This window comes from Carassius carassius, chromosome 9, assembly GCF_963082965.1.
Source record: "Carassius carassius chromosome 9, fCarCar2.1, whole genome shotgun sequence".
Lineage (NCBI taxonomy): Eukaryota > Metazoa > Chordata > Actinopteri > Cypriniformes > Cyprinidae > Carassius > Carassius carassius.
In genome coordinates, this window is record NC_081763.1 from 14,306,798 (window position 1) to 14,329,591 (window position 22,794).

At 41.9% G+C, this 22,794-nt stretch overlaps 3 protein-coding genes and 1 long non-coding RNA gene across 9 annotated transcripts in view; 1 reads left to right on the forward strand and 3 right to left on the reverse strand.

The window, feature by feature from the left end:
• Window positions 1-6,927, reverse strand: part of LOC132149021 (voltage-dependent L-type calcium channel subunit beta-1-like) — a 42,155-nt gene extending 35,228 nt beyond the window's left edge. Inside the window, exon 1 of one of the 6 annotated variants that reach the window (XM_059557906.1) lies at window positions 6,612-6,922. In XM_059557906.1, the coding sequence (XP_059413889.1) occupies window positions 6,612-6,704 (93 nt within the window). In that variant the 5' untranslated portion in view covers window positions 6,705-6,922. Of the gene's footprint in view, window positions 1-6,611 lie in introns of all 6 variants that reach the window. The other 5 variants (XM_059557907.1, XM_059557908.1, XM_059557909.1 and 2 more) reach the window with 5 other exon arrangements.
• Window positions 6,928-7,727: 800 nt separating this feature from the next.
• LOC132149024 (large ribosomal subunit protein eL19-like) lies at window positions 7,728-9,691 on the forward strand. Its single transcript, XM_059557915.1, has 6 exons — window positions 7,728-7,775; window positions 8,353-8,459; window positions 8,556-8,678; window positions 8,863-8,983; window positions 9,197-9,307; window positions 9,496-9,691. The coding sequence occupies exons 1-6, from the start codon at window positions 7,771-7,773 to the stop codon at window positions 9,617-9,619; spliced, it is 591 nt and encodes a 196-aa protein (XP_059413898.1). The 5' UTR covers window positions 7,728-7,770; the 3' UTR covers window positions 9,620-9,691.
• A 471-nt stretch (window positions 9,692-10,162) lies between these two features.
• On the reverse strand, window positions 10,163-13,043 carry bckdhbl (branched chain keto acid dehydrogenase E1 subunit beta, like). The gene is made up of 7 exons (XM_059557914.1): window positions 12,900-13,043; window positions 12,739-12,809; window positions 12,312-12,638; window positions 11,117-11,416; window positions 10,756-11,028; window positions 10,457-10,541; window positions 10,163-10,271 (listed from the first exon to the last, which is right to left on the reverse strand). Exons 1-7 carry the CDS (start codon window positions 12,908-12,910, stop codon window positions 10,172-10,174), a joined length of 1,167 nt encoding a protein of 388 aa, XP_059413897.1. The 5' UTR covers window positions 12,911-13,043; the 3' UTR covers window positions 10,163-10,171.
• A 7,530-nt stretch (window positions 13,044-20,573) lies between these two features.
• LOC132148578 (uncharacterized) lies at window positions 20,574-21,717 on the reverse strand. The gene is made up of 3 exons (XR_009434938.1): window positions 21,572-21,717; window positions 21,398-21,488; window positions 20,574-20,925 (listed from the first exon to the last, which is right to left on the reverse strand). It is a non-coding gene; the product is annotated as an uncharacterized LOC132148578 (long non-coding RNA).
• Between the last annotated feature and the right edge of the window lie 1,077 nt (window positions 21,718-22,794).

Genomic DNA, 22,794 nt, shown 5'->3' on the forward strand with positions numbered 1-22,794 from the left:
CTATTTAGTTCAATAACATACCGTTCTGCCAGTTTTCACCTGTGATCTTATAACAGTGATAAGGATTTAACTTGTATTGAGTCTGAAGTAGGCAGACTTGTTTTTGCCATGGTAAATCGTAATATCGGAGCTCCATTGTAGAGCCCTGTGTGGGACTATATCACTGAATGTATGACCAGGCTCGCCCGCTCCCCAACCTATGTGTTCCACTCCTGCCCGCTCCCATGGACTTTATCTCAGAGCTTGTGAAAAATGTACACAAAAAGGTATTCAGACTAAATATTTTTCAAGTTAACATCCAGAATAACAGATTTTAAACATGATTTTGTTTAAATAATATGAAGTAACCGATGCTAAACCAAAGCACCACACATGACAAAAACATTGGGAATTTTTTTTATTAGCGTTATAAAACATTAACCGTTAAAACAAAACCACAACTAGTGGCACCTCAGTTTTTAAACGCAGGCTAGGCCTCCTGCACACATGCACCAAATGATTAACTAGGAAATAACTTTACCATTAAATAAATAAACACAGCGAACTTTGAAAATATGCTAGATATAAATTTAACAAAATAAATACAAAACGAAATTAATAAAACAAAATAGAAGGCCTTTTTTTATCACACATATTTCAAATTCACAATAGCTTGCTTAAAAGGCTATTGCAAAAAAGAAAATAAATAATAATAATATATATATATATAAGAAAAAGAGAGGAACTCTTAAAGCTCTGTCTTTCAAACAAGTCAAAATACTTTAAATATAAATATATAATATAATGTAATAACATAATATAAGGAGACTATAACAATAGCAAAGGCCATAATCATAAAGTCAAGCATAAGTTTAACTATCTTAACAGAAGAACCGTATATACAATGATTCTATTCCCTGAGAGTGAGGATACATTTCTTTCACTTGAAATTAAAGTGCAGTAATTGGAAACTAGAGATTAAAGTACCACTGTATATATTTAAATATTAAAAACAAAAATGCTAATTTCCCACTCCGAAGTAATATAGTGAGCGGTCACCATGAGGAAACTTTCAGTGGGCCTGGAGGTCCATCCACCTGTAGTGAGAGCTACGTGGGCTGTGTCGGACAATTCTTTTTTGAATTTCTCCTCGTGTCTCGTCATACAGTTTTGGAATTACAGTGGTGACGAAGTTTTGGGTGAAAGGGAATATTATACCGTGGCTCGAGTACATTCCCAGACAACAAGCAGTGTCGGCCCAGATCCCAAGAACTGCTTGCTGTCTGGGTTCATCAGCTGACGAAATCCTTCACACTCAATCACGCAGTACGGTTGCATATATTTAGCTGTAAACATCCCCAATGCTTTAGTTATGGCTATTGCCCTGTCCGACTTATCACTGAGAGGTTGCGTAAATGCTGTGGACAGTAGAAGTTGTTTCCTAACCGGCTCTCTCCTGTTTATGTTTAACGACACACTGGCGTTTGATGTCATCCAAATGAACATCATATAAGAAGTCATGTCATATTAGAAGTGTTGCTATTAGCATATTGAATGCATTTTGCACAATGCTTGCACACAGCTGCAGTTCCATCTTCTGTTTTATTTCCGTTGTCATCATAAGTAACATGAAATCCAAAATGTTCCCACCAACCGGATTAATGACTCGGGGGCATTCGCCAACTCCGGGCAGCCTTCATTATCTCCTCCACTTGCCATTTCTGCAGCACTCATTACTCCACTTTTACTGTCTATTTGTATGTTCGCGTGACACTGTCTGAGGTGAAACTGAGCACGGGGCTACATTGCGCATGCGTCGAACCGTGCGATGCTATAACAATCGGGAACACAGGAGACGAGAGATACAAGAGCAGTGTGAGTTTTATTGGGTAATCCAAAATCAAAATCCAAAAACAGGCAAAAGTTCATAACCAGAAACATCCATCCAAAAACAAAACAAACAGGAAACAAGAAACAAGAAACTAGAACCACAAGGGAACGCGAGGAAACTAGGTGACGGAAAGTAAGGACTCCATGAAACAAACAGAAACAGACCGGTTTAAATAGGCAGGGTAATGACTATGAAGTGAAGACACCTGAGTGCAATTAATAGGAGTGCAATTACTGTGATGAAGGGACAAGGCCTTGTGGGAATTGTAGTGCCTGTGGTGAGGTGCCTATGGGGAAGTGAGACCACTAGTGGAGACCCAGGGAAACACAGACCAGACACCGTGACATTACCCTCTCCTCTACGGAGCAGCTACCAGATGCTCCACCCGAACATAAGAACAACCCAAGGAACACAGAGACCAGGAGGGAGGTGGACCGGCGGAGGACCAGGGGGAGGGACGGAGGGCCAGGCAACAGAGGGAAACAGAGACAGGAAGTGCAAAAACTAAAAACAAAAACAAAAACAACAACAAAACACAAGGCCAGGAGAGAACAGAAAGTTAAGGGGCCCAGGGCTGAACCGACAGGGCAGGAATCCAGGGTGGAGCAAGGTGGAACTGGAGCCACGCGGTCGAGACAGAAACCCCCCAGGGCGGCGCAGAAGACCACCACATCCGTGCGGTCGAGACAGAAACCCCCCAGGGCGGCGCAGAAGACCACTACATCCATGCGGTCGAAACAGAAGCCCACCAGGGCGGCGCAGAAGACCACCACAGCCGTGCGGTCGGGACAGGAGCCCACCAGGGCGGCGCCGAAGACCTACACAGTGGGATCTTGTGCAGTGGCGCTGGGCCGGCGGCCATCTTGTGCTGTGGCTCTGGGCTGGCGGCCATCTTGTGCTGTGGCGCTGGGCTGGCGGCCATATTGAGCCGTGGTGCTTGGCTGGCGGCCATCTTGCACCGTGGCGCTGGGCTGGTGGCCATATTGTGCAGTGGTGCTGGGCTGGTGGTCCTCCTGTCTGTAGACCCCAGTCCAAAGTCGGCCATCCCACCGGGAGAGACAGGTGTGGCTGGGGTATCCCACTGAGACCGATGTTGTAGATACAGAACGAACCCCCAAAAATCAAAGGCGTCCAGCTGATCCATTTAAAAAAAAAAAAATTATAGGTCTGTGAGTTTGATCATGGTTGGAGCCAAAATCTGCAGCACATTGGCCCTCCATGACAAGATCTGAGGAACCTTGGTTTAGACCTTTCAGGGAACCAACTCCGAATTACTGGCTTAAAGTTGGGATGTGAAAAAGCACTTTAACAGAAAAAATTAAACACAACTAAATGGGATTGGAAAGTTATTATCTAGGGGTCATACAGGGTCCAGACAGTTGACACTATCATAATTGCTTTATAGGGAAGAGCATCTGAAAGGTGCTGTATAACATTTTTGCTTGAATGTCTGAAATATACAAATATGAAATCCTTTATGCATAAATCAAACCACAATGCCACATCTTTCCCAATATTGGTAATATCCCAAGGTCTTGCCTCTATCAGTACCAGTGAAATCATAAAACATTCATTTAAAACCAAACAGAACAGGACAGAACCACACTGTCTACATTACTTCAGCATCATCATAGAATGTTCATAATAGACGTGACAGTCACAAAAAGGCATTACTGAGCACTGCCATTGCAAGTTATTGTTATATATAAACCAGACACTAGAAATACTTTTTTCCCTTCGATAATGCATTTCAATATTATTAAAGTCAACATAAAATCAGTTAACCCAGTTTACTTCTTTAAAGCATAATCCTGGGCTTGTTCTGCATAAATCACTTGTTTGCAATATTCCCATTAAAGAAATGTTTAAAGTCAGTACTAATAGCCTCGTATTTAGTGTGCAGATATATAGCACAGTTGTGCTCACAGCAACCTGAGTTCAATTCCCGTCTCGAAGTACTTTGCTGAATCCACTCACTTCTCTCCTCCCAATCTCTCTGCCTCCTGTCCATTAAAGGCATTAAAGCCCAAAAATATTACTTAAAAAAAGAGAAATGGTTAAAATAATTTAGAAATAAATACATATATAGTAAAAACATACATATAGTAAAAACTTCAACTGAAATAAAAACTACTCGGCTGGATTCTTGTTTGCCATGATCCAATCTATTGCTACAGGATAAAATCAGGTCGTCCACTACATTTTCCTTCTTAAATGTGTTTCACTCAGAAACACATCTCATAATGGAAGTAAAATGCAGTTTTAGTAAACAATAACAACACTAAAATAACATTCTTGAATTTTTGGCACCACCTATACTTTTATCCAACACAACACTTTAAGAGAAGCTGGAAATGCTAATATACGACAAAACCAGATCTGAGAAAAGCCAGCAAAATGTCAAGGGAGGTAGGAGGGATGTATTACTATGGTGATGAGAGATTTCCTGTTGACAAACAGTTTCTGAGGCTAATTAGGTAATTAACGGGGGAAAGCTGTGCCATGGGGCAGGTCAGGAGGAATGATTTTAGAGTTACACAGTATCATCACTAGTTTATCAGGAAGAGAAGAGAAGAGAAGAGAAGAGAAGAGAAGAGAAGAGAAGAGAAGACTTAAATCCAATTAAACACTACATTAAATACCCACTTTTTGTCCTACACTAAACAAAAATACAACAGAAATACACTTTTATTTTCTGTACTTAACCAGTTTGCTCTCACACACGTACACACTCGCTTCTCAACACTCTGCCTCCTCACAGCTATGTATAGACATGATTCAGACTGAGCACCTCTCCACGGCACAGGTCACACACATTCACGCTACCGCATTACATAAAGACCATTATATAAATACAGCCCTAGCCTTCAGAAACACTACTGAAACATCCATCCACACACCACACACACAGTAATAAGCCGTGCTGAACAGGGTGATGAGTGTACATTCATACATCAACCATCTTCTGAAACAAACAGAGAAAAAGGCAGAGCCAGAGAGAAGCATCAGTAAATGTTTTCACCTTTTGTAATGCATGAGTCGCTCAGCTGTGCTAAAAGGATGGATCTTAAAATCAAACAGTCACTGTTAGAAAGAGGTCAGATATACAGAAGATGCTGGAAAACCAAAGAATTTGCAGGACTTGGAGGATTTTTTTCAAAGAACAGTGGACAGTTTAACTGCTCAGGACAAACAATGGGCTCATGAACAGCTATTTCAAAACAGTTTATTTTTTCTATCAATTCAATTATTATTTTGTCTTGAGTAGTGACAGTGCCAAATGAGAAAATAACATGCAATTTTCATGATGTCTGGTATTTTGTTAAACTTATTAACATTTTGCATATTCTGCAAGGGGAATGCAAACTTATGAGCTGGACTGCATAGAAAAAGATAAAAGAAAATTTGACTAAATTGTGATTGGGATGGTGTTTTTTTTTTGGTACTTTTTTGGCAGCAAATGGTAATTTTGCAAACAGTAAGAGATTAAAAGAATGTAAGGAGTGACTTCTTTTCAATCTTTTTCAATTTGACTTGGGAAAACAAACACTGAGATCACAGTTAGTATAGACTAATAAATTGAAATTTCTTTACCAATCTTTCCCACTATCCTTCAAAGCACTAGGATTTATCCATTTGTCAGTTTTTAATCACTTTAAATATAATACAATTTAGTAAGATCATTTATTCTTACATATACATTTTAATAAGTACAGGTCAGCATAAGTATGTTGTTTTATTTTCACATAAATATATCAGCTAAACTAAATGAGGATGGGACATTATTTCACCCATATTTTTGACATTTTACTTTCACAAAAGTTATTTGAAACATTAAAGAAAACACTTTACTTCCATTTAATATGCTGCATATAAATTCACTTTTTTACATTTTATTTGATGCACTTAAAAAATGGGACGTCTGCTTTTTGACCCAGATAGATAGATAGATGGATGGATGGATGGATGGATGGATGGATGGATGGATGGATAGATAGATAGATAGATAGATAGATAGATAGATAGATAGATAGATAGATAGATAGATAGATAGATAGATAGATAGATAGATGGATGGACGGATGGATAGGTGGATGGATGAATAGGTGGTTGGATGGATGGATAGATGGTCTGGTAAATATATATAATAAGTCACTGGTGGGTCCGTGTGGGCATGGTTTGTGGTAAAATCACCAAGGTGAAAGCGCTATAGGATGACATCACGTTTTATAGCTTATATTGACATCATCTTTCTAGCACTAAGTCTATCAGACAGCACTTTTAATCAACTTAAACGGCTCATGACATTAGCCCTGCTCTAAAATCAGACGTGAACAAAAAAGCGATCTCTTGTTTAAGTGTGAAGGTTCATAACTTATCAGCAGAATAGACTGTCATAAAATATGCAAGACTCTGGTAGGCCAGCTGTCTAGAGAGACAGAGTGAACAGGGGCTAGGTGATGAAATAATCTTATCCCACTAAATGCACTTTATAATTAAACAAATATCCCTATTCAAAACAATGCAGCTCATGCATAAACAACTTTCAGTTGCTTATTTTCTAGCAGCGCACTTTTAAAAGACCTTGTGGCGAGCGCGAGCGCAAAGATGCAGTCTTGTTGCCAAGTAACCACTATACGAGCTACGGCTGATAACCACTAAACCTAGCAATAAACAAAATCTGTGTTTTTCACTCTGTCATTCTTAAATAGCGTGAATAGTGTCATTCTTTCTCTCTTACCTGAGCGTGAGAGCCGTGGTGGTCGAACATGTCCATCTGGATTTCCTGGGTTGAGGTGGAAGGCGTCCTGGACATAATACCCTCCTGTACCATTGATTTGAACTTTAAATTCGGTTGTATTGTTTCATTTAATGCCTGCTTTCAGATTATTATACATTTTAAAATAATTAAAGATCAAATGAAACAGACGAAGGTGGTTTTCCTCCTTCCTGTGGCTTATAGATGTCTTGTCACAGCGCTGTTGCGCGCCCAGTCCTGGTGGCGTTGTTAACCACAAACCCTCTTCCTTCCCAAATACACCGAGCCTAGTCTCCAGCTGTTCAGTTGAGGGGCCAGGCCCCGCCCTCTTTCCATTTTCCATCAATCAGATTGGAAAGGGGCGGGGATAGTGGACTAACGTCTCACCCACACCCATTGATTCTGTATCATTAAGGAAAAACACAACATGTAACATGTAGTACATATTAAATGTACCACGTTATTGCATGCATATATGACTCGTTTATTATTTAGTAGTTTTTTTAGTAGTCTACCAACCTGGTTTCCTGCATTGCCCTCTTATTCTTTCAAAAGTCGAATAAAACACAGGACAAAACATGCTAAGAAAAATCAAATTACCATTATTTATCAGACGCAAGCCATACACAGACTTAGAGTATTTTAGAAAATTCTAGAGAAATGTGTCTCGCTAATACTGCACTTAACATTTATTATTGCACCACCAAACTGTCTGCATGTAAATATGAATTCACTACTACAGTACTACAGAATCCACAAGTTATCGTCTTTCAGCAGGCAGAACACTGTCCCCGTGTGGCCTCTTCAATGAAACAGCACGCTAAAACTAGCCTACAATTAGCACTGCCTGCCCTACACAAGCACAAGCGAGGACCGTACCATTCCTGTTGTCGAGGTAGGCATATCATGTTCTAAATACATATTAATACTCTTACGTGATGAAGTTATACTATAACTGTTTAAAGTACTGATTGTGCAGTTAATATGTACATTTATCGCCTTTATAATCATCTACTTTTGTAGTAATCTTATAGTAGTTGATTACCTATGGCGTGATCCCCCCCTCTCCCCGTGATATAACCTTATAATCGCAAAGTCTCCGGCATTGACAGCCTCTTTTAACTTCCGCTGAGTAGCAGCCATGAGGTAAATTTTCTTTACACGTGTAATCCTCGATTTTTCTAATGAATCTAACGCGGAAAAATGTTATATGTTTAGGTAGACGATTCTTACACTTTTTTTAAAACAATTTATTTAACGTCTGAGGACGATTTATGGTGTAACGATGCTATTTGGGTAAAATCGCCATGTTGTGTCTTGTGATTTGCAAACAACGTAACGCCGAGATTATATTAAATAGTATTCAGTAAAGCGATTATCGCAAACGTTTCTCATTTTGTGGTACTTTATTTTTATGTGGTCATGTTTTACATCACTGTTTTATTTTTGTTTATCCGAGTCGGCCAAAGTCCATTTGGTGTACGTTAATGCGGTTTGAGTAGGCCGGTTATCAGACGTGCTCCACATGATCAATTATGCCCAGGATAGACTAGGGTCACTTCGATGGTCTGCTTATCCTAAAAACAAGAGCAGATTAACGGCATTTTGGCCTCATCTTTATATTAATAAAATAGTAGATGCAATTATTTTGTACTTGTGTAAACAATGCTGTAGCGAGTCTATAAAGAGAAAAGAAAAACGGTCCCCCTTTCTTTTCCTCCAGCATGCTCAGGCTTCAGAAGAGGTTGGCGTCCAGCGTTTTGCGCTGTGGCAAGAAGAAAGTGTGGTTGGACCCAAATGAAACCAATGAGATTGCCAATGCCAATTCTCGTAAGTAATTAGGACCACCTTCAATACTTTTCTCTGCATTGGTGCAAACACCGTTTTTACCATGGAGTAGTAATTTACTTCCTTTTGAACTTATAGGGCAGCAGATTCGCAAGTTGGTGAAGGATGGGTTAATCATCAAGAAGCCTGTAACCGTTCACTCTCGTGCTCGATGCCGCAAGAATACCCTGGCACGGCGAAAGGGTCGTCACATGGGTGTTGGTGTGTACCACTTAAATGGCATTTGGTCATTAGTTGCTACTGACATGACAACAGTTTTGGCAATCCAAAGGGAATTTTAAATTAATGGGGAAAAAGTTGTTCTGGAATCTAGGGCACTAGAAAGTGGGTAATCATTCTTGAGCTATTTTCTGGCTGTGTTGTGATCGGTTTTGTTTGCATGCAGGTAAGAGAAAGGGTACGGCTAATGCTCGTATGCCTGAGAAGCTGTGCTGGATGAGACGCATGCGTATTCTGAGACGACTTCTGAGACGTTACAGAGAGGCCAAGAAGATCGACAGGCACATGTGAGCTTGTGTTTTCATTGTAATTACACACACTACCCCAAAAGTTTTTTATGTGTGTATGTGTTTGTATATGTAGTGATTCTCTAACTATATAGCAGGATTTTTATGATTATTTTGAACATCTTGATTTGGCAAGATCAATTTTCGTTAATAACATGCAGTCTGAAAGTGTTGATCAACAAATTAATAAATGTTTAACTATTTCTCCTTCAGGTACCACAGTTTGTATCTGAGGGCAAAGGGTAACGTGTTCAAGAACAAACGTATCCTAATGGAGCACATACACAAGCTCAAGGCAGACAAGGCCCGCAAGAAGCTCTTGTCGTAAGTGTCCAAATGACATTACCCAGTGTGCACTGCATCATTATACTGATCCAGCTGCCTCATCACATTTTATCACAAATCTTAAGAATTGAGAGAAAAACTTTTTTTTTTTTTCCATGGCAATTGGCTGTAAATGTGATAAAACATGGTCTTACTCCAATGCTAATCTGTGTCCCTTCACCCTGCAGTGACCAGGCAGAGGCTCGTCGTACAAAGACTCGTGAGGCACGTAAACGTCGTGAGGAGAGACTTCAGGCTAAGAAAGAGGAGTTCATTAAAACTCTTTCCAAGGAAGAAGAGACCAAGAAATAAGATTCTCATTTTCCTGCCCCAAATGTTCTTCAGCTCACTTAAGTGATAATAAATACACGCTTTGTCTCAGTCCTTTGGTTTCTAGAGTGTTTATGGATGTATATGCATACAGAGGGGTCATGAACACAGGATATGCATCTTAAGAAATTATTCTTGGGACACCGTAAAAGGAACAATTTCCAAATAGCACAAATTTTTAACACATATCAATGGTACATTTCACACAGCACTGCTGCCCCTGAGAATTTAACTTAACTTTTTTTTAATTATTATTTTTTATATATATATTTCTCAACCAGTCATAAGAAATTACTCCATCAGTCTAAAGCTCAGAAAACAAATAGAATAGCATTAGTCATTTAAAAAAAGGTAGGCTCTTTTGAAAATACCAAGAGGTCATGACCATTTTAAAGAAGTAAAGAGCTAAACAAATTTTTAAAATGTAAGAAATGAAGTGCCTTTTATAAATCCGTGTTAAGTGGATCTCTGCAAATTTCAGTATAAATGTGCAATCATTGCTGTTTTGCTGCTCAAAGAAAACCATTCGAGTGTTCATGGTGTTTTTATGTTGTTTTCAGTGTTCATTGTCTCTGCTGTCTTTTCCAGTGAGCTGTAGGGCACCTCTGTTAGTTTTAGGTATTTAGCTTTAATCCTGCAGAAACAGCAATACGTGGTTATGTCGAAGTGGGCAGTTATCTTTGGGAATGATGAAAAGCATTCAATACTTGGAATGAAAACTAGTAATAGAAACCATGCATTGATTTTTTAGTGTCAGCCCTGTATGATATAATTAAAAAGATGTAATAAACAGTTAACCAATTGATTAAGACTACTTACCAAAAACAAATCACACAGAATGCCAGTATAATGAATAATGCAATCAGCAGGCCATTGATTGTCCACTTATATGCATTTGTAAAACCTATGTGACAAAATACATTTAAAATCGAGCACTATATTCATACATATATATATATATAAGTCACTTTTACTGTCACATATACTATACTATAGTAGATCAAGCAGTACAGTACAAGTACAGTATCATTTAATTAAAAAAGTGAAATGCAAAATGTGTTTTTCCTCCTGTTTTCCAGCTAGGTAATGTTACCTTACTGACATTTAAATCAGCTCACCTTCAGTGATGTTGACTGGAAGAGTCATATTTGTCTGACCAAGGTAGTTTCTGCTGACACACATGACAGTGCTGTTACTTGTGAAGTTCACAACAGTCATTGTGAAGGTGCTCCTTACAGTGACATATGATGCGCTGCTTTCAGTAAGATGCGGTTTGTTTTGTAGCAGAGGCCAGTGAATATCAGGCGAAGGCACTCCTTGACTGACACACACACAAGTGAGCTGATCCTGTTGCAGAGAGCATGCAGAGCTGGTCAGTATCTGAGGATGATCTGCAAGATACACAATTATGAAACACTATCAGCAAGAGTTATCAAAAGCTTTTCAGTGTGATTAATTATTATGTGAAATATAACTCACAGTGAACCGTCAAAACTGTTTTAGCACTTGCACTCTGATTGTTCCCAAACATTGCTTCACATGTGATCTCTGCTTGATGATCCTCAGGTACAGGCGTATAAAGGAGCCTTTCAGAATACCCTGAATATTCATGCATTTCTTTTTTAGATTTTTGCATTAATATTGGTGTTGAGATGAACCCTTTCCAGGTTATTTTTGGATCAATACCAGGGCAGTGCTTCGAAAGGCTACAGTTTAAAAAAGTCTCCTTTCCAGCTAGAAGGTTCGCCGAGTAAGTGCTTGGAGTCAGCTCCACTTTCACTAGAGAAAAATAAAGACATAAAAAGTTTATAGCATAACACTTAATCATGTAAACAACACTAAATATGCAACATTAAGGCAAAACACTGCAGGTGATTAGGGATTTACATTTTAGATATCATTGTGTTTCCCCCAGTTGATTTATCATATTACTTAAAAACAATTGTTTTGTATTGCAAGTTTTCTGAAATGTTGCTTCTAAATATGTAAATGATGCACCAAATAAATATGCACACATTTGAATAGATTTCAAACAGTAATCTGAAAACTAGATAAAGCCAGATTTAAAATTCTTGTTTCAAATTAGCGTTAAAGGTTTTTACAGAGGGGAATTTGGAAATGTGTCATCACTCCAATCTAAGAAATACTGTACACAACCATACACCATATTTTTAGGAATACAGTATTACATAAATCAGGTTAATGTTATTTGAACGAAACCTCTGTAAAAACTTTCAGAATATAGACAGGAATATAACTGTAAATTCTGATGTGCTGCTGAAGTGGAGACTGTAGACCAGAATAACTAAAAATTGACCATTGCATGAAAAAAACAAAAACATGATTTAGCCTGTTGTGTCTTGCCTTCAAACTGAATTCGAAATACCAATAAAATACCCAAAGAATAACATAAAAATGTAATAATAATAAATTACATAATTTAATATAGTGAAATACAAATGGCTAAGAGTTTTAAATGAAGAATTAATGCAATCAAGTCAGCTGACATAAACATATTTAATAAAATATAACAATAAAAATCGATGTGAATATTTAAAATGTCAATAAAAACTCTGACAGGCTACCATAATTATTAAGGCAAGATTATAATTTTTTAAATTAATACTACTACAGTAGTAGTAGTACTTTTTTTCTTAAGTTTCCACTTACATACCAAGACATGGGGACACTTTAACCCTATCAGGAAAAATGTGTCTTTCGTTCGCTCCCCATTCTAACATGAAGCCGTACTCCTCAGGGGTGTCCCGCGTGTTCCGCAAAACAACACTGCATTCTGATTCCGTGGAGATCATCGGTCTCATCAGTCCAGGCTTCTTCTGCACCTCGGCGGGGCTGAGGGGGAATTCGGGACTGCCTCTGAACCAGACCTGTCGGCCGGACAGCGCTCTCATTGGCGCAGAAAACGCACAGGGGATCTTGGCACGTCCTCTTTCAGTTTCGATACACTTTTCTGTTAGGCGTAATCTGAAGCTATAATCTCCTAAATAGAATACTTAGTGTCAAAATATTTTCTAATTGACACAATTCGTTAGTTAAAACATTAAAAAAGAGCAAATGCGTGACTTGTGTTTTGGACTCACCCCCTGGCCCTAGGCACCCATTACACAATCCAGTCATGAACAGGACAAAAAGCAGAACAGACAGCAACCTCCTGAAATGTTTAGTGCGAACAGTGTCAACAGATTTCACACAGATTAAACATTGTTTTAAAAAGTTGAGGAATGACTAAAAATATACTCACCATTTCATCATTTTTGTGTTGACTGCGATCTCTTTGAATAGCTAGACTGGTATGTGTTGTTTATCCTACTTGTTTGTATAAACCAGTTCCTCATAACCAGGCTCGTGACATCATTTCCTGTGTCGTTCTGCATACCTCATTATTAATAAGCCTGCTCTAAACCAATGATTTCGTAAGGGTGAGAAACACCCCCAAAGCAATTTAACAGCATTATGCATGTAACAACAATCTATAGGCTACACAAGCTCATCTCTGACAACGAAAAACTGACCCTTCTAAATCTACAATCTCTGCCTGTTTCTAGAACCTCAGAAAAAAACACATGATTCATCATTATGATTGATCTGGGACTGCGTAGCAGGGTAAAAAAAACTGTTTTACACATACTCCGTCAGCAGTGCGTAGTACGTTATGCGTTTTTTTTACGCATCCATGTTAACGAATTGGAGAGTTAACACTACACAGCTGTGGTGTCGTGATCAAAATAACATCACCACTCAAATGTACAGTACACTCATAAATGAGGGTGGAGGAATCATAAAACTAGAAGCACGTAGTGTGAAGACCACTCAAAGGTCAGTGACATAGAGTTTGATATTAATGTGGCAATGCTGAAGGAGGGGGGGGACGTTGGAAGTAAGTTTGAACACACCTAAATACCCTGCCGACTACGCCACCCCGTAAAGAAACGGGGAAATAACCAAAAATAAGGGACACAGGTTCGAAGGCTGAAGTAATCCGAGAGAGGCGTGTGAACAATGTACAAAAGACTTTATTCAAATCACCATAATTAGTTAAAACGTTCAATGATAATCAATGTCAATTGTCAGGTCACCATCAAACACTGTCACAATCAGAAACTCTGTGTACTGGACAAAATAAAAATATCAATTTGAAAATACAACAAAAGAATAAACAAAAAAAATAATAATAAAAAAGACACAGGCTTTCCAGTGGCAGGGGGCAGGCTAGATGGAGTGAAGACCCTATCTGTGGATTCGTGTAACACACACACGCGCGCACACACACACACAGTCAGAGGTGAATCCAAGCACCACTGCACTCCACACAACTGCACCACCACCTGTAATACTCCAAACTAGCTAGCTAGCCTCCCAGCCCCGGGCCAGCAGTGCCTAGAATAAACCAAAACAAATTAAATTCAATAATACAGTGGAAATATTTCCATCAAAGTAAACAAAAACATTTATAAAGAACCACTATTACAATATCAAACTTAAAATATTGAAAGTATACAAAACAGAATACTAATAAACAACGATATAATCAACACCACACAAAATGAAATGAATGCAACAGTCCGAATCGAGCAGGTCCCAGAATCAGAGTTCCCCAACACTAGCGTGGAAACACTTATCAGGGCACGAGCGATGACACTAATAATGCCCTAGATGTAAACCAGCCCAAAAAGCAGGGAAAGAAAAACAGCAGCGCATCCTCCTTTAACGACGGGTATAAACTTCCGCCTTCAAGAAACACGACGGGAGAGACAGCTCAGCACACTAAGAAAGAAGAATTCTTAATTAAATACTTGTCTTGCGAAAAAGAGGAAGCAGATTGATCACGCTTACCCAAAGCAATTCCTCGTGCCACATGAAGTGTGTAGTCGCTCACAGCTCATAATGAATTAACATGCAGGAAGACTTTTCACTGATTTCATGGCTAAGAGTTAAACAGATAAGTAATCACCCGACGCCAAAATAACAGTAGGTAAAAAAACAAAACAAGGAATCACGCACATACCTGACATGCAGTGGACAGCCTGTGACCCAACCGGGCATAAAATGCACGTCTGCACCGGCGCACTCAGTATGGGCGGTCCCAGTCGTGACGCACCCCAGGCGATCTAACTCCAGCCTTAAAATACCATCAGCGCCACCTCCAATAGGCTATGGTGGGTGACAATCATGCACCAATGAGCCAATGAAACTGAACTACGTCACCCACCTTGCCACAATCTTCCCCCAGCTCTTGAATCGTCGCCCCGATGATTATTCCAATAACACTAATCCCAAGGTCTAAACAATGCGGATATAGAACCGGTTGAGGCCTCAACAGCCTCTAAACCTGCCACCCTCCCTACAGCCCTAGGAAGATGGTTACGATTAGAATGATGACCAGCAGTAGTTCGCCTAGTACGCCTCACTGCCCCATTCACATAAGATGGACCAAAGGGACCAAAATCAGTCAAGGGTAATTGACTTACGGCGCCCTGCCCTGATGGTCCAGGAACCACAGGAGCCTCAACCTCCACATCCACTACAGGCTCTAGTGAACTGGAGTCTGCCAAAACGGGGCCCTGACTCCCTGACTCCATAGCAGCCGGCAAAGTCTCAGGTACGATCCTAAAAAGGTCAACTTCCTCCAATGAGGAAGGATCCTCCAACAGTGGTTCCTCGCCAACCGACTCCCTATTCTCTGGGGGGGGGGGGGGGGGTGGTTGTGCCAAGGGCTCCCGCCCTATTCTGGCCTTCAACAGGGAGCGATGAACATGCCTCACCCTACTCACATCGTTGACCGGTGCAATGGTGTATACTGAGCCTCCTATTCCAGGTGCTTTCAGTTCCTGATACACCACTGCCCTCCAATGGTCCTGTTAGACCATAGTTACGGAAATAGACTAACTGGCCTTCACTCAAGGGTGTGTCCCGGACACGAGAGTCATGCATCTCCTTGCGGCGCTCTGCAGCTAGACGCAGCTGTTCTGCAGTCTCGTCTGATGCTCCAACACCCAACTGTTAACACTATCAGGACCCCTCTCCTGACCACGACCCAACAGAAAATCTACAGGTAGTCGTGGTTTCTGTCCAAACATGAGAAAATAGGGAGACTCTCCAGTCACCTGATGGGGAGTAGTGTTATAACAGAAGAGTAGTTGGGGCAATGCAGAGACCCAGTCATCCTTCCGTGAACTAGGCAGGGTACGCAGGAGATTGTGCAGGGTCCTGTTAAAGCGCTCACACTGCCCATTGCCGGCAGGATGCCATGGGGTAGTGCGAGACTTCTCCACCTGGAATAAGCGACACAACTGCTGGATAAGGGAGGATTCAAACTACGGCCTTGGTCTGAGTGGATGCGGGCAGGAACGCCAATCTTACAAGACCACTCAGACACAAGTACCTGGGCTACAGTTTCAGCTCGCTGGTTCCGGGTAGGGACTGCCTGCGTAAATTTAGTAAAGACGTCAGTCATTACCAATACGTTCTCAATTCCCGAACGTGAGGGCTCAAGCAAGGTGAAATCGATGGCCAAGATCTGATTTGGCCTTTCTGCCAAGAGGTGACCCATAAAACTCTGAACTATAGGCTGGGTGTCCTTGGCAGCCGGGCATCTCTCACATTCACGGCACCACTGAGCTACATCAGCTGTAAGGCCTGGCCAATAACAGCGCTGTTGAAACAACTCAGTGGTGCGGTCAATGCCCTGGTGCCCATGCCCTTGATGAACCTGGGCCAAGACCTCACGTCGCAAAGTAATTGGAAGAACCAACTGAAAACCCTCCTCACCTCCATCTGGGCGAAAGACATGGCGATGCAATACACCCGCTCTATCCACCAGCCGATCCCATTGGCGGAGTAACACGAGGGCAGCTGTCTCCGCTCTGCTGGGGAAGGGGGAACGCCTTGTCTCCAAAACTTTAGAATCTGACCAATTACGGGGTCGGCTAGCTGACAAGCGCCCATGTCGCCCTCAAAACCAGGCAACACGGAGACTACAGCTTGAGTTGCTTGTGGACGCGATTCTGCCACAAACACCTGTTTAACAGTGGCTGGCACTTCAGTTCCCAACAAGAGTGCATTCATCTCACACTGCCCAGAGGGGTCCTGTCTGGAGAGGGCATCTGCATTTCTATTGCTCCTACCCGAGCGATACCTGATGGTAAAATCAAACGCTGCCAGCTGGGCAGTCCAGCGTTGCTCAGTAGCAGCAAGCTTAGCGGTCGACAGATGGCTAAGAGGATAATTGTCAGTGTAAACGATACACTTGTGCCCTAACAGATATTCGCGAAATTTCATGGAGCTATAGTTAACCATGTTGCGCTCAGTGGGCCTAAGACTGCGGCTGGCATACGCAATAGGTCTTACTCTCCCATTCTGCTCCTGAGAGAGGACTGCTCCCAAACCACCATAACTAGCGTCCACCTCCAGGATAAAAGGTAGGGAGAAATCTGCGTATGCCAACACCGGTGCTGTTGTAAGCCTCACCTTTAATTCGTCGAAGCTCTGTTGGCACTGTTCCGACCAGGCATCAGCAAAGCTCTTACCAGCCCGTACCCGGGGCCTACCAGTAGTACACTCAGCCACCACACGGTGCAGTGGGGCTGCCAGTTTCGCTAATCCCTGGACGAAACGGCGGTAATAACTGGCAAACCCCAAGAATGAGCGCAGTTCTGATGCCCCGGTAGGACACCGCCACTGTGACACCGCCTCTATCTTGCTGGAATCTGTGGATACGCCCTGAGCCAAAATCACGTGACCAAGATACTTGACCTCTTTCTGGAAGAACGCGCATTTTGCCAATTTGGCCTTTAAACCCTCACGCTCCAAGCGACCCAGCACAACCTCCAAACACTCAAGATGCTGCGAAACAGAAGAGGAGAATACTACAATATCATCTAGAGACAGCAGTAACGAGCTACCCTGTTGGTCTCCAAACATCCGTTCCATCAGACGCTGGAAGGTGCTTGGAGCATTACAGAGCCCAAAGCGCATACGGTTAAATTCAAATAGGCCAAATGATGTACAAAATGCGGTCTTCGATCTGTCTTTTTCATTGACGGGGACCTGGTTATAGCCACTAGCCAAATCCATGGTGGACAACCATCCAGCCCCCGTCAAGAAATCTAGCGACTCCTCAATGCACGGGAGGGGAAAAGCATCCTTTCTTGTTTAAGCATTTAGCTGACGGTGGTCAACGCACATGCGTAGACTACCGTCCTTTTTCCTAACCAGCGCAATGGGTGATGTATACGGGCTACAGCTTTCTCGGATCACGTTGGTTTCTAATAGCTGGTTAATATGAGATTTCACGACCTCATATTCTGAAGGCGGAATCCGCCTATACCTCTGACGAACGGGCACAGTATCCAACAGTGGTATCTCATGCAAAATCAAATTGGTGCAACCCAGATCACCGTCATGAGCTGAGAACGCAGATTGATATCGCTTCAGCAATGCCCTGACCTCACCCTGCTCTCTCTGAGACAGGACTGAAAGATCAACTGCATCAATCGGTTCTTGAACTGGTGCAACTATTTCCGCAACCTGAGAACGCACTAAGACCCTCATTGGCTCTACCTCAGTTATCCCAGCTGGCAGGCTTACCACTTGAACACTATTAAGTGTTCCCAATGTCGCACCTGCGTCCAACATTACATCTGCGGTCCCCACATTAACCATGGGCAAATAAACTGTACCCCGAACCACTCTAACCAGCACAGGCGAGGCTAGCAGGCCAGCTGGCAGTCCAGACACTGGAGGCTCGAACAACACGGTTCCATCCGCATATTGTTAGGAACAAGAAGCAGGCACTAGCTTCAGCATACCACCTGGAATGCGACACAACTTACGACCCCGCAATTTAGCCCTACCAATACGCACCACAGAAGACTGGTCTCCCACTAGATGGCAATGTTGTAATGCCTGTAAGACAATTTTGGGGCCTCCACGGAACAGGGACAATCAAATAAGCCAGGGCCATACTGTCCAAAGAGCTCCCGGTAGCATCGACTTAGAACATTCATTCCCAGTACTCCAGGAACTTGAGTACAGATGCCCCCTGGAGGATCCCTGACCACCAAGATCCCACACTTAGAAATCAAACGGTTACACATCTCAATGTCCAATTCCATGTAGCCAATATAGGGAATTGACAAGCCATTGGCTGCACGAAGTTGGAGCCAATGGCACGACTTTAAACGGTCTACGCCCCATGATTGGAAATGAGTTTGGTAACTGCTTTCGGTAATGGTAGATACCATTGATCCTGTGTCCACTAAGCAGGGCACTGGAACACTACCCATATGGACAAGCAGGTGTGGGCATGATGACATCAAATGGGATAAAATAGTACTGGAGCCATTTTCTTCCCCAACCATGCCTTGGCTCTGCAACACGGTGGGAATTAGTTTCCCGATGACATAGTTGAGTCAGGCTGTACACTAACCATTAGTGATGAAGCACTTGAAGGGAAACGGGTAAGTACGCGTTCTCCATCACACTCCCTAGCGAAGTGGCCCGATTTCTGACATCTACGGCACACAATCTGATTACGACGAGGGGATTGACTACGGGGTTGAGGGGCCTGTAACCAGGCGATACTTTGAGTCAGTTTACTAATTTGTTCTTGCTGCAACCGCAACATTTCTTTAACTTCCCCCAATTCGGAATCCTGAGAAGACCTCACGGTGTTCTCACGAGGCTCACTCCGCACCCCATACTGAATACCATATGCAGAAGGGAGCGAATGACTACGACCCCTTGAAACCCCTAGCATGCCCTCCCGTTCCCACCGAAGTGCCTCACAACGTACGTCTAAAAGAGTCAGAGTAGGTTGACTTCGTACCAACTGTTTAAGCTCTCGTCGAAGAGAATTATCATTCACGTGCTCAATAAACTGATCACGCAACAAAACTTGAAAATTTGGCATGGCATAAGGCGACTTTTGCTTCACTCGCTCCAGGAGGCCGATCAGAGCGAGGGAAAACTCCAACAAAGACTCCCCCTCCTGCTGCCTCCTAGAGAAGAAAGCCTCCTGCAAAGAAACATATGACCGTGAGCAACCATACAACTCCCTAAGCACCGAAATCATTTTTACTGGATCATTACGTTCATCATCGGGGTGGTAGCGAATCTCTTCCCTTGCTTCTCCCTCCAAACGGTCAAAGAGGAAGAATGCTTTATCAGATGCAGACATATAACGGGCCTGCATACAAGCCTGGGCCTCCTCAATCCACTCCTCAATATTAAGACTAGACCTGCCACTAAATTTTGGGCACCTTCAATCTCGTGGTACAAAAACGTACCTCTCTAGTGGGGCAACGCCCTCATTACTTGACTGTGGAGTGGAAAGAGGGGGGCCAGAAGCCATAGCCGGCGGCCCACTAGGACCCGGATGAGCAGATGATTGCTCCTGCCGCAATCTGTCATTGTCTGCTCTCAACTGAGTTACTATTTCTCTTAATTCTCGCAACTCTTCCTCCATATTTAACTACAAATCTCACTTACCACAAGAGAAAAGTGCTCACTGGACATACGCTGCTGTTTTTCCTTCGTCTTAATGTTTTCACCACAAACTCAGTCCTAGGGGAAAAAAACAAGCAACAGACACAAAGCAAACCATATACATGTACACGTCTCTCCCGAAAAAGAAAGCCAACCCTGCCGACTATGCCACAAATGTGGCAATGCTGAAGGAGGGGGGGAACGTTGGAAGTAAGTTTGAACACACCTAAATACCCTGCCGACTACGCCACAAATGTGGCAATGCTGAAGGAGGGGGGAGAACGTTGGAAGTAAGTTTGAACGCACCCAAATACAATCCGACTACGCCACCCCGTAAAGAAACGGGGAAATAACCAAAAATAAGGGACACAGGTCCGTAGGCTGAAGTAATCCGAGAGAGGCGTGTGAACAATGTACAAAAGACTTTATTCAAATCACCATAATTAGTTAAAACGTTCAATGATAATCAATGTCAATTGTCAGGTCACCATCAAACACTGTCACAATCAGAAACTCTGTGTACTGGACAAAATAAAAATATCAATTTGAAAATACAACAAAAGAATAAACAAAAAAATAATAATAAAAAAGACACAGGCTTTCCAGTGGCAGGGGGCAGGCTAGATGGAGTGAAGACCCTATCTGTGGATTCATGTAACACACACACGCACACACACACAGTCAGAGGTGAATCCAAGCAGCACTGCACTCCACACAACTGCACCACCACCTGTAATACTCCAAACTAGCTAGCTAGCCTCCCAGCCCCGGGCCAGCAGTGCCTAGAATAAACCAAAACAAATTAAATTCAATAATACAGTGGAAATATTTCCATCAAAGTAAACAAAAACATTTATAAAGAACCACTATTACAATATCAAACTTAAAATATTGAAAGTATACAAAACACTATTATACACTATAGAAATACTAATAAACAACGATATAAACAACACCACACAAAATGAAATGAATGCAACAGTCCGAATCGAGCAGGTCCCAGAATCAGAGTTCCCCAACACTAGCGTGGAAACACTTATCAGGGCACGAGCGATGACACTAATAATGCCCTAGATGTAAACCAGCCCAAAAAGCAGGGAAAGAAAAACAGCAGCGCATCGTCCTTTAACGACGGGTATAAACTTCCGCCTTCAAGAAACACGACGGGAGAGACAGCTCAGCACACTAAAAAAGAAGAATTCTTAATTAAATACTTGTCTTGCAAAAAAGAGGAAGCAGATTGATCACGCTTACCCAAAGCAATTCCTCGTGCCACATGAAGTGTATAGTCGCTCACAGCTCATAATGAATTAACATGCAGGAAGACTTTTCACTGATTTCATGGCTAAGAGTTAAACAGATAAGTAATCACCCGACGCCAAAATAACAGTAGGTAAAAAAAAAAAAAAAAAGGAATCACGCACATACCTGACATGCAGTGGACAGCCTGTGACCCAACCGGGCATAAAATGCACGTCTGCACCGGCGCACTCAGTATGGGCGGTCCCAGTCGTGACGCACCCCAGGCGATCTAACTCCAGCCTTAAAATACCATCAGCGCCACCTCCAATAGGCTATGGTGGGTGACAACCATGCACCAATGAGCCAATGAAACTGAACTACGTCACCCACCTTGCCACATTAATATAAATTCATTTTAAACAAAACAATCTACTTTTTGGCCTAATGTGCTTATTAAATGTTTGTCCATTAAAAAATAGTATAACTTTGTATGTATAAACTATGTACTTTATATTTAAATCAAATTTACTACTGCCCCACTTTAGGAAATATGGTTTCGAAAAGTGGGACAGTAAATAAGCCTAATGTGGGACAGTACTTCAATCAGTCAAAAATGTGTTGAGGGGCATGGTTTGTGGGGCAAAAATGATTATTTTTAGGATTCTTAGTGTTGTTATGCAATATTAGAATGCTGTTACTGCAGATAGGATTATAGATGATGATGATGGTGTCTTGACATGCAAAGGACTGCTTGTTTTCAGAGATGTAATGAGTTAACCTCTGTAGGTTGTTTATATTCAGGTAGTTCTCAAGGTTTGTGCAGGCTAGCTGCTAGAGGTTTTCAAAAATACACCATGATTGTATGTGTTCATTTAGTAAAAGAGAAAGCATTAGGCAGATTGGTCTTAAATGTTTTTAATAGCAGTTCACGACGCGTTCATGAATTCTGAATCGAGGTTGATCTATCCTACAGTTAAACTTAACTTAAAGGGTTAGTTCATCCAAAAATGAAAATGATGTCATTAATGACTCACCCTCATGTCGTTCCAAACCCGTAAGACCTCCGTTCATCTTCGGAACACAGTTTAAGATATTTTAGATTTAGTCCGAGAGCTCTTAGTCCCTCCATTGAAGCTGTGTGTACGGTATACTGTCCATGTCCAGAAAGGTAAGAAAAACATCTTCAAAGTAGTCCATGTGACATCAGAGGGTCAGTTAGAATTTTTTGAAGCATCGAAAATACATTTTGGTCCAAAAATAAGAATAATTACGACTTTATTCAGCATTGTCCACTATTCAGGGTCTGTTGCGAGTGTGACTTCTGTGACTGTTGACGCACGACGCTGCTGACATGTTTTCTGGTGTGCCCAATGACAAAGATAACACGTCGGCAGCATCGTACGTCAACA

Coding starts and splice junctions, on each gene's coding strand:
- LOC132149024 (XM_059557915.1), top strand. Junction 8,679..8,862: donor GGGTCGTCACATGGGTGTTG/GTGTGTACCACT, acceptor GTTTGCATGCAG/GTAAGAGAAAGGGTACGGCT. Junction 8,984..9,196: donor AAGAAGATCGACAGGCACAT/GTGAGCTTGTGT, acceptor TTTCTCCTTCAG/GTACCACAGTTTGTATCTGA.
- bckdhbl (XM_059557914.1), bottom strand. Junction 11,029..11,116: donor AACAGTTTTGACGGTTCACT/GTGAGTTATATT, acceptor TGTATCTTGCAG/ATCATCCTCAGATACTGACC. Junction 10,542..10,755: donor TCCAGTCAACATCACTGAAG/GTGAGCTGATTT, acceptor TTTGTCACATAG/GTTTTACAAATGCATATAAG.